Source organism: Mchenga conophoros, linkage group LG3, assembly GCF_057382185.1.
Source record: "Mchenga conophoros isolate Kocher_MC1m ecotype Shallow Benthic linkage group LG3, M_conophoros_male_GT1.1, whole genome shotgun sequence".
Lineage (NCBI taxonomy): Eukaryota > Metazoa > Chordata > Actinopteri > Cichliformes > Cichlidae > Mchenga > Mchenga conophoros.
In genome coordinates this window covers 4,064,191-4,077,377 of record NC_140528.1, presented here as the reverse complement: position 1 = coordinate 4,077,377, position 13,187 = coordinate 4,064,191, and the positions used below count along the sequence as shown (strand labels likewise).

At 42.4% G+C, this 13,187-nt stretch overlaps 2 protein-coding genes across 3 annotated transcripts in view; one reads left to right on the top strand and one right to left on the bottom strand.

Moving 5' to 3' along the window:
* Window positions 1-13,187, bottom strand: part of LOC146577017 (protein NLRC3-like) — a 543,118-nt gene that overhangs the window by 114,309 nt on the left and 415,622 nt on the right. The window contains exon 11 of one of the 2 annotated variants that reach the window (XM_085268136.1): window positions 12,522-13,187. This exon is cut by the window's right edge and continues 272 nt beyond it. The exons of the other annotated variant lie outside the window; for it this stretch is intronic. Within the exon in view, the coding sequence (XP_085124262.1) occupies window positions 12,918-13,187 (270 nt within the window). The 3' untranslated portion in view covers window positions 12,522-12,917. Of the gene's footprint in view, window positions 1-12,521 lie in introns of those variants that run through there. 2 annotated transcript variants of the gene reach the window in all.
* Window positions 366-1,632, top strand: LOC146577028 (E3 SUMO-protein ligase ZBED1-like). The gene is made up of 2 exons (XM_085268197.1): window positions 366-499; window positions 711-1,632. Exons 1-2 carry the CDS (start codon window positions 366-368, stop codon window positions 1,360-1,362), a joined length of 786 nt encoding a protein of 261 aa, XP_085124323.1. The 3' UTR covers window positions 1,363-1,632.

Sequence of the window (13,187 nt, the reverse complement as noted above, 5' to 3'; positions counted from 1 at the left end):
AAACGGAAAAGCGGCACTTTGCGGAGGCTTGTGCAGAGCAGTTCCAGACTGTTGCTCGCAGGTGGAGAATTGAGGAGAAGGTGACAACAGTAGGCACGGACAGTGCGCGCAATATGATCGCCGCGGCTCGCATCATGCCATTCAATCACATGCCGTGTACCGCACACATTCTACAGAGATGCATCACAGTGAGTCTCGCAGACAGTGGCTTTGTCACTGCGCTGGCCAAATGTCGCAAAATTGTTGGCCATTTTAAGCACAGCCCAGCAAACACAGCAGAGCTGAACGCAGAGCAGGTGTCACTGGGGCGCAAGCAGGAGCCGTTGGCCCAGGACGTGCCTACGCGCTGGAACTCCACGCTGGAGATGGTGAAGCGCTTGATCCGCAACCAAACTGCAGTAACCGCGACTCTGGATAAACAAAAGCATAAACTTGTCCTCCTGACGCCTCCAGAGTGGGACAAACTCCAGAGACTGGAGACACTTCTAGAGCCCTGCAGGTGAGCCTGTCATTGTGACCATAATTGTAGGTTTAGATTAAATGTATCAAACATACATCTTAAATCAGTTTTGTTATTATGAAAATGTCTTAATACCTAGTAATAAAAAGCTTTTTTTAATTTGCTGTCTTATCTGTGTGTGTGTGTGTGTGTGTGTGTGTGTGTGTGTGTGTGTGTGTGTGTGTGTGTGTGTGTGTGTGTTCCACTGCAGATATGTGACTGAACTGCTGGGAGGAGAGGCCTACGTCTCCTGCTCTGTAGTTCTACCAGCCTTCTGCCACCTGCGCCGTGTCATGGAAGTAACTGATGAGGACCCTGCATATGTGGTGAGGTTTAAAGAGAAGTTTAAGGAAGACCTTGCTTCCCGCCAGGAACATACCAACTATGCATGGCTCCAGATCGCAACTGCACTGGACCCACGTTTTAAAGACCTACGCAGTGTGCCCAAGACTGACAGAGAAGCAGTGTGGACCACACTGGCAGGCATGCTGCATGAAGACTCTCCTAGAAGATCACACACTGCAGAAGAAGGTCCAGCCAAGAAGAGGCTGAGCCTGCTGCAGATGGACTCTGACTCTGAGTCAGAGGAGGAGGTACAGCAGGACAGAGCCATACAGCGCTACAGAGCAGAGCCCTGCACTGCCTTAGAGGACTGTCCCTTACAGTGGTGGGCAGCTCATGCAGGAGCCCACAGCCAGCTGGCCCGCCTTGCTCGCAGATACCTGGCCACTCCTGCCTCCACAGTGCCCTGTGAGAGGCTGTTCTCTGTAGCAGGGCACATTGTGAACAAGAAGAGGTCTGCTCTGCACTCAGAGAACGTGGACAAGTTGGTTTGTCTCAGCAACTGGCTGAAGGATGAGTAGACCAGAGGACCGTGTGTTTAGAGCTTGTTCTATGGTTGAATGTGATTTAAACAATACTTTTCACTGTTGTTCATATTTTTTTGCACTAATCTACCTTACCCAAAAGGATGATTGGAGATTTTTTCTATTTTGCCTGTTGAATTAGGCCTATGTTCTGTGAACTTGAAGATGTATATGGATAAAACAATGTGCTAGATTTAAACGGGTGGAAAACATTCAGTAAAAATCCCTCACAATTATTTGAAGCCCTGTTCTGCTTGTACTGTTTGTACTCACAATTAATAATAAATAAAACAAACAAGTGTGTTAAAAACCACTATCTGTCCCGATTTTTACACACATATACACATATATTTCGAGTTGCGATTAATCAATTTTTAGGCTGTGATTAATTCGCTTCCAGCACAACACCCAGCCTACGTCAGACCACGCTGAGTGAACGCAGGCCACTCAGCGTGGTCTTAGCATTAAATAACACTAACAAGTGTGTAAAAATCCGCTATCTGTCCGTATGTTTGCACACATTTTGGTCATATTTCGAGTTGCAATTAATCATGATTAATTGATTTTTAGGCTGTGATTAATCTGATTAAAAATTTTAATCATTTGACAGCCCTAGTTTTTAATTCAGTTAATGTCAAACTGTCATCAACACCTCTGTGTTGTCTCTGAGCAGATTCAGGCATTACTCAAATAATAAAGGCTTTTTTTCACTATTATACTTTTCATTAGTCTCCAGGTTGATGATTATAAACAGAATTATTAAAGTTTTTATCATTTCAGGCTGAAAATCAACATGAATTTGGTTCTAATCAAAGAAGCTCCTTTAATGTGTGTCATTAAAATCCTCACACAGACTTAAAAAGGCGACATTAACATTAAAATAAATGAAAGAAGCTTCAGCTGAGAGCTTCATGCAGTCATCATCAGCAGCTCATAGCAGTCACAGCTCTTTATTACGCAGCTTTGCAGGAATTAAAGTGGCTGAAGTGTCAGAGTTTGTGTGAGAAGCTGCTTCATGGACAGCTGTACACACGTCTTTATTATTTCTTCATAAATCAAACACACAGGTTTGTCTGCAGATGATTTAAAGTGTGTCGTTGTGCAGTTAAAGCTGTTTGTGTGACGCCCTGACCTCCTGTGAATGAAACAGCCAATCAGATCCATCAGAGAGAGAGCAGGAAGTGTTGTGTGTTTGTGACAGAACAAGGAAACAGTGATGATGATGAACATAAAGGTCCTCTGATGTTTCCTGTTACAGTAACGCTTGTTCATCTGTTGCTCTCCTACACTTTCCTATAAATAAAGGAGAAAAAGTCCGTTTAGTTTCATTTCCTACAGCTCAGAGTTACACTTCACATTCCTGCTGTCACATCAAAAAGCTTCACTTTGGTCCAACATCTACATGTTAACATGAAACACAGACAGACTCAGAACATCTGGAACATCTGCACTTTGACCCAAACTGTTATAGCAGGATATTTTCTGCATATTTCTTATGTTGGACCTGTTTGAACTGTAAACGACCTGTAATCATCTGTAAATGGTGTGAGACACACTGAGGCCACCTACAGGGCAGCTGGGGAACAGCAGGGATCTGAAATCATACGAGACGTTAGTGAGTGAGAAGAACAAACGGACTTAAGATGGCTCGAAGTGATCAAAGTTGATCTAAAACAGAAGATAAATCCACTGATTCTTTGTAAAGTTCATCTGCTGCTCACATGAATCCATGAAAGATTTATTTCACTGATGTTTCTTCAAAGCTCATTTCAACCTGTTGAAGTCATGAATGAAAGTGCAGACTGAGAGTGGATCACATGATGTTTGAGGTGTGTCATGTGACATGTTCAGTATTGTCACACATGTCTAGATTGTCCCTGATATCATAACTGCTCAAACACTGATGATTATATTTGAAGAATTATTCCTGATGGCAGCAAAGTTTGAATGGAGCTCTCTGTCTGTGCTGATTTGTCGCCCTCTGGAGGTCAAAGCACAAACCTACAGGGCAGCTGGGGAACAGCAGGGATCTGAAATCATACGAGATGTTAGTGAGAAGTTAGAACAAACGGACTTAAGATGGCTCGAAGTGATCAAAGTTGATCTAAAACAGAAGATAAATCCAAAGCAGCATCAGATGAATGTTACCATTTCCAGTTACGGCGCCCTTCATCTAATATGGAAATGTGTTGTTTTTGTTTTTTTTAGCCGTGTTGTTGTTCTTCCTATTGTGTTTAGGCCAGAGATGCTCTTCAAACAGCTGACAGACATGACCACATTACAAGAACATGGTGTGAGTCCGATTTGATATTCCAGTCAACGCTCAGAGACCTTAACCAGGAAGTCAGAGGTCAGCTGATGCTGCGAGCAGGAAGTGAACCAAGGGAAAGGTCCACTCTACTCAATCTCAAAGAAAATATGCTGGTATTTGTTGATGTTGATGGTACAATAAAAATATATAATATAATAAATAATAAAATATCATGTGATGATGAGATGTGTTGTTGGTGTTTGTATTTTCTGTAAATGTCTTTTTTAATGTAAATGCTTTGTTCCAGACGGACAGGGAATCAGTTGCTGTACGATGACATCATCTTGATGTTGACGAGGAGGGCGAGAAAAACTAGTTTTGTCCTGCAGATGGCGATCTTGCACCGTGTTCAGAGAGCCGACACTTTGATGGTGCTGGTCTACTCAGCTTAGTTTAGCCTGGGTTGGACTCTATATGAGCAGCTTCCACTCTGGTTTCACTCTTAAACACACTTGTTTGATTTCACTTGTAAAAGTTGAAGAATAAATATTTTATTACAAAATTATTTGTTGATGCATTTTTTTAGGGTCAAATATCTTGTTTGATTTGAGGAATGAACTGTTAGGGTGGAAAAAGTGAATCAGGTTAAAATAGTGGTGCTTTATATCAGTGAAGATGTATAATGTAATTTAAAATGTTGATGATGGGTTGTAGTGGGCTTGTACTTACAAAACTGCCTCATTTTATTGGAACGATCCACAGTTGCATCCATTCACGGATGACATCTGACATCATTTGACATCTGGTCTGAACACGTTTGTACACAAGATGCCTCAGTTCTGGATGTTCCCACAGACTCCTCTGTGAACCTAAAGAAAAGGTCAAAGGTCAGCAGCACATGTAGTTGGGACAATTCTTCAGTCGCACAAACTACATAATCATTTTCCTCCAATGACGACTTTTCACTTGCAGAAATGGTCCTGTGTGATTTCCAGGCTGTGATATAAAAACTAGTTCCTAATGGCAGCGACTCACTCAGTAAACATGTGTTTCCTTCACCAACCTCACACACAGATCCAATAAGATCAGGAAGTGGGCAGTATAGTACAATATGTGTTATTCTGTGCTGCACTGCCCAAACTAAAGATCTGCTGAAGTGTTGGAAATGATCCAGATGTTTATTTTGGACGATACAGCAGAAGATCAGACATGAAAGTGGAGATAACACAGAAGACCTGCAGCAAAGGTCAGAGGTCAGACTGGGCCCCTGGATTCAACAATGAGCCAATGATCATCAAGCAGTGACTAAAGCAGAGCCCTGACGTTCTGACATTCATCACACAGTCAGAACAAATGTCTGCTGATGACTTCATCTCATGAAACGACTGATAGATGTCAGTTCATTGATCAGCTGAGCTGCTGATCTTCATCGTCACAGAAACATTCAGCTTGTTTCAATCAGTAAATAACTCCCACTACTCCCAGTTTGAACTGTTCCCACTCAAAATGCTGTGAGAACAATGATCATTGTAGAACTTCACAAACATCACGTGTTGTTTTCCACATGTAAGATCAGCAAACACACAGAAACTTCCTGTTGCCACACACGGCCTCTAAAATCTCTTCCACGCTTTCTGTCTGAAGTCCACTCTCTGTGTCGGATCCACAGGAAACAACAAGATCTTATTAACATGGTTTTCAATGTGTCTCCTTCCAAAAAGTCCAACCAATGAACAAATGTGTGTATTTGTGGAGGCCGAACAAAAGCATGACACATTTCTCTGTTTCTATAAACTGGAGTCAAACACAAACATGAAGAGTTTCACTGACAGACTCCAAAATGCCCCCACAGTGGATCAAAGGGAAATCCTACAGTGTGGCCAGAGACTCTTAATGGCTCCAACATCAACACATCCACAATGTTGGATCCAGTTCTGCCTCACAGAGTTACTAAGACACACCCTCTGCCAGCATCACAACAGCTCCACCTGCTTCACCTGCCTCCTCAGCATCTGTACACCTGAAGAGAAAAGAAAGGCTCCAACAGCTCAAATCTACAAAGGATTCATGAAGTTTCATCCAACAATAACATGTTTGCCTTCCACAGTGTGCTGTTAGACACCACTGTACCTCTGCCATTTCAAAAAGAGCAGCTTGGGAACATTTTGGCTCCAAACACTTTGTGTTTAAGTTCTTTGTTTTCTTTGTGAAGCCGACAACATCTGGAGCTTTGTGACTCATAGAAACATCATTTTGTTCTTTAGATGACAGCAGATTGGGACTGAATAATCAATCACTATCAAACCAATAAAGACAAACATGCTGATTTTACAGGAACTTTGTTGGAGAAGCTGCAAAGACATGAAACTGGTGGAGATCCCAAACCAGTTGATAGTGCTGGTTATTCCAAATAAAGCTGTTTCCCTTTGAGATGAAATGACTTTCTGTCCTGATATATAATAAAGATGTTGTTGTTTTTGAGCCCCCTGTATTAAAAGTAGTAGAGATGGACCAATCCGATATTACGTATCGGTATCGGTCCGATACTGACCTAAATTACTGGATCGGATATCGGAGAAAAATAAAAAATGTAATCCGATCCATTAAATATCACGAAAGCACCTCACAAAACTTGCAACACGCCGTAACTCACCTCAGAACGTTAGCACGTCGTAGCAGTATGCATCACGTGATAGAGCGGCTGTGGCATGCGGGACCTGTCGGTGGTCTGGATAGCATGTGGAGCTTCGCTAGCAACCCGGCATTTCATCTCCGACAAAGTTATCCCCGAGAGAAGTAAAGCAAGTGTGTAAGTCCATCTCTGAATGTTTGTAAAGCATTCCCACGTTAAGCTTAACAAGTGACTGCCTCTTCTTGCTGCTACTTCAATCATGAAACTGCTCAATGATCAGCTGATCGGCTTTTCTGTCGCGAGTCCGTCTCTCTTCTTTGTTTTTGGTCCACTTTGCACCAGAAAGAGGAAACCAGCGGCTGAACAACAGCAGCACGTTTAAGCTTGATAAGCTGTTGTTACAATTTATTTAATATTACTTTCTACACCAGGATCTTTTTCTACGTAGCTGACGGCTGGTAACTGTGCAGGGGCGGATCTAGCAAAGTTTAGCCAGGGGGGCCGATAGGGCATTAACAGGGAAAAGGGGCACAAAGACATACTTTTCTTTCTTATTCTCATTTAAAATGTCTAGCTTTTAATAAATAATTATCTGACACCCAAAGTTTTAATGTAATGTAAAATGAATAGAAGTCAATTACTGTATATAGTGACTATTAAGTCTAATATATATATACCCTAGTAAGCTACAGTACTTTTTCCTTTGGGAAGGTACCATCTGTGCAGTCTGCAATTTTGTTGAAGAAAGATGTTGAATCTATTTAATATTTCTTGAAAAATAATTGATTTCTGTGCATTTTTTTTCACACTGCATCAAATTAAGGTTGATTACGTCGATTAAGCATCATGAGGTGGAGCGTGAGGGGTGGTTCCCTATTTTTTATTTATTTATTTTTGTTGTTGCTGGGAGTTAAGCAACCTATTAAGTTAGGTTGCTTAATATTTACGCTAAGTACTCTTTAAAATACCAGAATAGGGAGGATGGTGTAGGTTTAAGTTTATTAGATTGATCAGTATTGCTGAACTATGAAATATTTTTTTGTATACAGGTATAACAGAATAGCTTTAGTGTAGTTGTTGTTTTAAACTTGAGTATGAACTTATACAAAATGCAGCAAGATATTTAAAAAACAGTTTTGTTGATTAAAAAACACTATATCGGATTCATATCGGTATCGGCAGATATCCAAATTTATGATATCGGTATCGGACATAAAAAAGTGGTATCGTGCCATCTCTAAAAAGTAGTTTAAAGTCAGCTTGAGTTTGATGTCTTTATGTCAAAGCTGCTCATGATGTTGAGCTGCTGATGGAATAAAAACAATATAAAAGCATGTAGTCCAGACTTAAATGTAGTCTGTTGTTAGCTGAGGTCCACACACAGTGTTTGACAGTGTAAAGTGTGTGAAAGGGCTGCTGGTGGAGCTCACTAGGATGAGCAGGTGACCACGAGGTGGAGAGCAGCTGGCCTGGCTTTGACCCGGGCCACGCCCCCTTTCTCTCTGCTTTGCTGTCACTTATCTTCACTGCTCTGTCCAATAAAGCTGAAAAAGGCCCCGAATCAAAGAAATCTGCTGCAGCCTCTGAAATGTCTTCTGTTTCCTTCCCGACGGCTTTTTCACCGTCAGCCCATCAGACAGTCCAGCAGCATTTATGATGATGTCATGATGTTGAAGAGGCTGCTACGGTGGCCTCCCATGACCCCCAGCCTCATCACAGCTGAGATGCAGACATTTGAAAACATTCAGCAGACAACTGAATAACAGTCCAACACAACAGTCTGTGTGCAGACACACACTGACCTTTCATAGAGTCAAACACAGCTGGTTGAGTCATTTCTCTGTGAGTCTAAAGTGAATCTAGTATTTGAAAGTCCACTTCCTGTATTTGTTGTTGAAGACTTCTTCAGCTTCTTCTCAAGGACATCAGCTGCTTGTTTGGCAGCAGAGGCAGTTAAGAAGCTTCCTGAAAAACACTGAACAGTGAGTTCACTGTGGCATATGACAGATTCAGCTTTCTGTGTGCAAATGTGTCTGTGTCGACCTTTCAAATGCTGTTGAATCCAAAACATCAGCGGCTCCTCGGCTGCTCACTTCATGCACTTCTGTCTGTGTGACAGTCCAATGACATCACAGCTGTTTCCAGCCCCAGTGTCTCAGGACTGGACACCTTTAAACATGTCGAGGATCAAACAGCGTCCAGCTAAACACACATGAAACTATCAGAGCTGACAATCATTCCAATAACATCTAATGGTTCATGTATGTAGACACAGGACTACAAGGAAATGGCTCTCAGCATCTGGCTGTGGGAACACATGAGTCCCTGTTTGTGTTCAGATTGTGTGCATGTTTTAGACGTGTGTCACATGTAGAAACACAACAATCCCACAATGACACACAGATGTGTTTGACACAGCTGTGCAGCTGTAAGTTGTTTCTAATGATTCATTGAAGCTCTTCTAACATTCTGGAGACGATCAGTACATGAATCTGTTCAACACGACAACAATTTGACTTCAGTGTGAACGTTTGCATTAAATAACCTTCTTCATCCAGCTGACAGCATCTTCATCCTATGATGTGAACAGTTCCTCCTGTTGATGACAAACCTCTGACAGGATCTGCTTGAGGAGCTTTTTCATGTGCAGCTCTCTGAGCTCAGGGCTGAGCTGCTGTTTCATCTTTAAGAGCTGCTGCCTCCTCGCCGGACTTGTTCTCCTCTTCTTCTCCTAATGACACCATTTCTGCTTCATATAAAATTCAATAAAGATGCTGACATGTATCTGTAGCAACAACATCATTGAATCTAGAACAACTGGAGCCAAACCAGTGGCTCTGCTGGGATCACTGGTGAGCCAACACTTCCTTGTTGATGCAGATTTCAGGGCTTCCTTTTGCTCCTCCGTTATAACTGTTCTCTCTTCTCAACACATGATGACACAAAGGAATCAGCAGTGACAAAGATGATGCTGAAGAGAAGCACACACTTCACACATATAACAGAGCAGTGCAGTTACACACACCTCTGCTCGACATCAGGCCTCAAACAAAGACACAAAACACTAACTTGACTCTAAACAGAAGAAACGAGCAGCTGTTTCTGTTCTGTGCTTATTTATATTTGACACACATGCTTCTCTTTGTGCAAACACACATCGCACTATAAGGGTAACCTCGCACACAATGATTGGACAGCACAGTGATGATGCTGGGAGATCCTATACGCAGCAACACAGAAACACTGAGAACTTTAAACAATGATGGAAAGTGTTATAAATGACTTGTTGGCCTCTGATCTGTCACAAACAGCTGAAACGTGTCTCTCATGAGTCACATGAAGGTTTTTGACAGAAAGGACAAAAAGTAGCTGCAGTCAGTTTGTGTCATTTTTATATTTATTCATCTGGGAGAAAAATCTGAGGGACATTAAAATGTGTTTTCAACAGAGACAAGAACATGAATATAACAGAACAGGTAAATGAACATGTTTCAAGTAAACAGCTGGACTGATCAGGTCCAAACACAGAGTGATAAACTTGTCAAACAGCTGTCATATCTTTATATAGAAGCTCTTTATAAATGCTGCTCACTGCAGTCTGTTTACTAATAATGTCAAAGTGTTAGAAACACAGAAACATCAGAATGGTCTTTGTTCACAGAAACCTGTCTGGGATCCTTTGTTGTTCTTTTGATGCAGAGTTACATTATAAATATAAAGAGTTATTTCAGAGTCTCATCAGTTTTCCTGCATGTCTTTATTTAACACATCAGCAGGGCTGAAGCTCTCATGTTAAACACACACTGATCTATGGACACGTTCATGTGTTTCTAACAGAACCAGGCTGTTATCAGCCTGCACTAACATTATGTCACACACACTGAATGTAACAGTGACAGTTTACATCATCACACAATCAGCTGTGATTGTTTCACTGTCATCAAACGAGTCAACAGGAAGTAGAATCAATAGAAACCAATCATTTCCTGACAGCATGTCTGATGGAAATAAGTGCAGATTATGTATGAAGGCTAACTGCACACAGTAACTGTGTTACAATAAGGACTTAACAGCGCCCTCTGCTGGAGTGTTTCAGTACTGCGTTAACTAGAATACACCACCTCCTCCTCACACCACCTGCTACAGCTCTACTCTTCTATGACTACAGTCATCCACAGCACTGATGTGAGGTCACATGGTTCATATGTAAGGAGCACAGCTGACCTCAGGTCAGTTTAATGACTGTGAGCAGCAGCTGTGTTATTGTCACTGTGACAGGGAGACACTCAGACACAGCGCTCATGTCAGCTTGTTCTCATGCAGGAGGATCAGGAGCTCCATGTTTGTCTTTCTGTTTGAATCATGATGTGTTTGTGCCATCAGAGTCTGTCATGAGTACTCAGGGTTTCACAGCAGCTCTTCTGGATGCTGACGAGGACTCCAACCTCATGTTTCACCTCTCTGAGCTTCTGATGTCTGTGAACACTCGTGTTTCTTCTCTGGGCTCATCTGGACAAAAACACCTTTCTGTGTTTGGCTGCAGCCTCATTCTGACTGACAGGAAGTGTGTTATCCATGAGCTGCACTTCTGTGAGGAAGTTTCCTGCTGTGTTTCCTGTCTGTGGACAAACACGAGTGTTCCAGCTGAGGACTTGGTTCCTTCCACCTGTCCATACAGGACATCACGCTGTCTGCAGCTCTGTAAATGCAGCTCCAGGTCCTTCCACGTGCTGCTCTGTATTTGTGCAGTTTGTAGTGTGTCCTGGGAAACGTAGCACACATGGTGTTCTTCTGCTGTTTCCTCCTTTCACTGAGTGTGAAACACTGACGCTGTGCTGTTGTTCACAGAGGGGAGCTGATTCTAGCTGCAGCTGGACTCTGTCATCTAACTGAATGTGTTGGTGCTGATCACGGGGCTCTGAGGGGGGAGCAGCAGGAGGACTCTGGATGCTGACGTCAGTGTATCTGTGGAAGCTCCCACAGCGTGTCTGTCATTCAATATTGTGCTGTATATTGTATCTATGCAAAGATGAACAGACTGTGTGTTCACTGGTCTCTGTGCTGCAGCTCTGATGTCATCATCACTCCCTCCTCCACCCTCAGCAGTCCCAGCATGCTGCTGTGGTGCACCCCACCCTCACTCTACACCTGAGCCACAGACCACACCCTCCACCTCAATATACACCACAGTTTTCTCTGCTGTGGAAATGAGATCAGGAGGAAATCATCATTATTATTATTTAATAAACGCTCACATTAATGTGGGCTTATTTGTTTCATATTAGAAACATTAGTTGAGTGTTTTTAGTATAAAATGGTCAAAGTCCCTCTTTTTGCTCCTCCCCTCACCTGTGGATGGGCGGTGCTGTTACCGTGGTGACAGCTTGGATGTGTTTCAGTCCTGCCTGGTTATCACTGCAGGAATCTTTCACATTTATTACAGGTAATAACTCTGATTTTTCTGTGTATTATGAGCCAAATGTATCCTGATACACACAGAGATGGATGAGCAGAGGGTTTTTTTTGCAGTTTATGTAGTTACTATGGACTTAATGCATACATATTATTAAAATTAGGGCTATAACAGTTGTATTGATGTATAGCAACTTGAAATGCTCCCACAAATGGCTCCACAGCATGTAAAAATATAACAAAAGCTCTGGCGGACTTGGTTCTGTGGTCAGTCTTAAAGGGTGAAGTTAAACTCTGTAATCTTCACTGTGTCACAGAGTTCAGTGAGTCCCGTTATTCACAGTATCAATCAGATCATCAGAGAACAGCTGATCAGCAATCAGTGGTGCCAACAGCGCCTCCTGTGGTGAGAGGATGCAATAATGCAATGTAGCATTTTTCCACTCAACACTTGCAGTCATGGAAACTGTCTGTTGGATCTGTGTGACGTTGCTTTCTTGGTTAGAGTTCCTCACAAATGTCCAGATGATTCTTCTAATGAGGCGTCGACCATGTTTGCAGCTCTTTGGAAGAAAACGTCGCCCTTTGCCATCCTTACTTTTCTTTGACTTCTTCAAATGCAGCTGAACTCCAGCTGGTATTTTCTTGGACTTTGCAGCTGTTTCTGGTCATCAGTTCATTCCTGCAAACCTCTGAAGCTGAACAACAATGATGCTGCATTGCTGGCTGATCCCAAAAGGTTGATTCTGTTCATCTGGACGTTTTCAGAAACGTTTGCTCACTGATCAGGTGACTTCTTCAGTCTCAGCTGACTGCAGCTTTACAAGCTTACAAACAGCACATTTGCACAATGACTGAAAGCAGCAGCACCTGATATATATGATACTAATATAATACATATACATATATAATCCATACTAATGATGAAGGAACTGAGCTCACAGTCCATTGTTCATTCAGTGAACTACTCAGTTTATTTTGGGCCTCAGAAATGCTCACTCTGTTTGTACATCACTGTCAGCAATAGACTCATTCTGCTGTGTGGACAGGAACACATGTGACATCACTTCCTGTTTGTTTGTGACTGAAGAGGAAGAAGTTTACAAGGAAGCATTTAGAAGAGTTTCAAACATCAACTGATTGAATCCATGAATCTGAAAACGTGTTTGTGAGTGAAAGAGACAGACATGTACAGACTGAACTATCTGTTCAACAGTCAGAGTGTTTCTGTAACAGGAGACACTCTTTACACTCCACTCAGCACAGGGACACTGAGGAACCAGGAGACCAGACATAAAACCCAGGATAAAGAGTTTGAGTGAATGTGGTGTTGAAGGTGTGGAGGTGGATCAGAGTGTCAGAGGAGACTCTGTAGAAGGACAGAGTGCCAGCAGGACAGTCCACATACACTGCTGCTCTGTTAGAGACAGAGGAGGAGGAGGAGGAGGAGGAGATGGATGTTAGTCTGTTATTGTGCCAGACAGACTGAGGACCACGATCAGAGCAGATCAGACTCCAGGACTGATC

Coding starts and splice junctions, on each gene's coding strand:
- LOC146577028 (XM_085268197.1), top strand. CDS start 366: ATGGTGAAGCGCTTGATCCGCAACCAAACTGCAGTAACCGCGACTCTG. Junction 500..710: donor ACACTTCTAGAGCCCTGCAG/GTGAGCCTGTCA, acceptor GTTCCACTGCAG/ATATGTGACTGAACTGCTGG.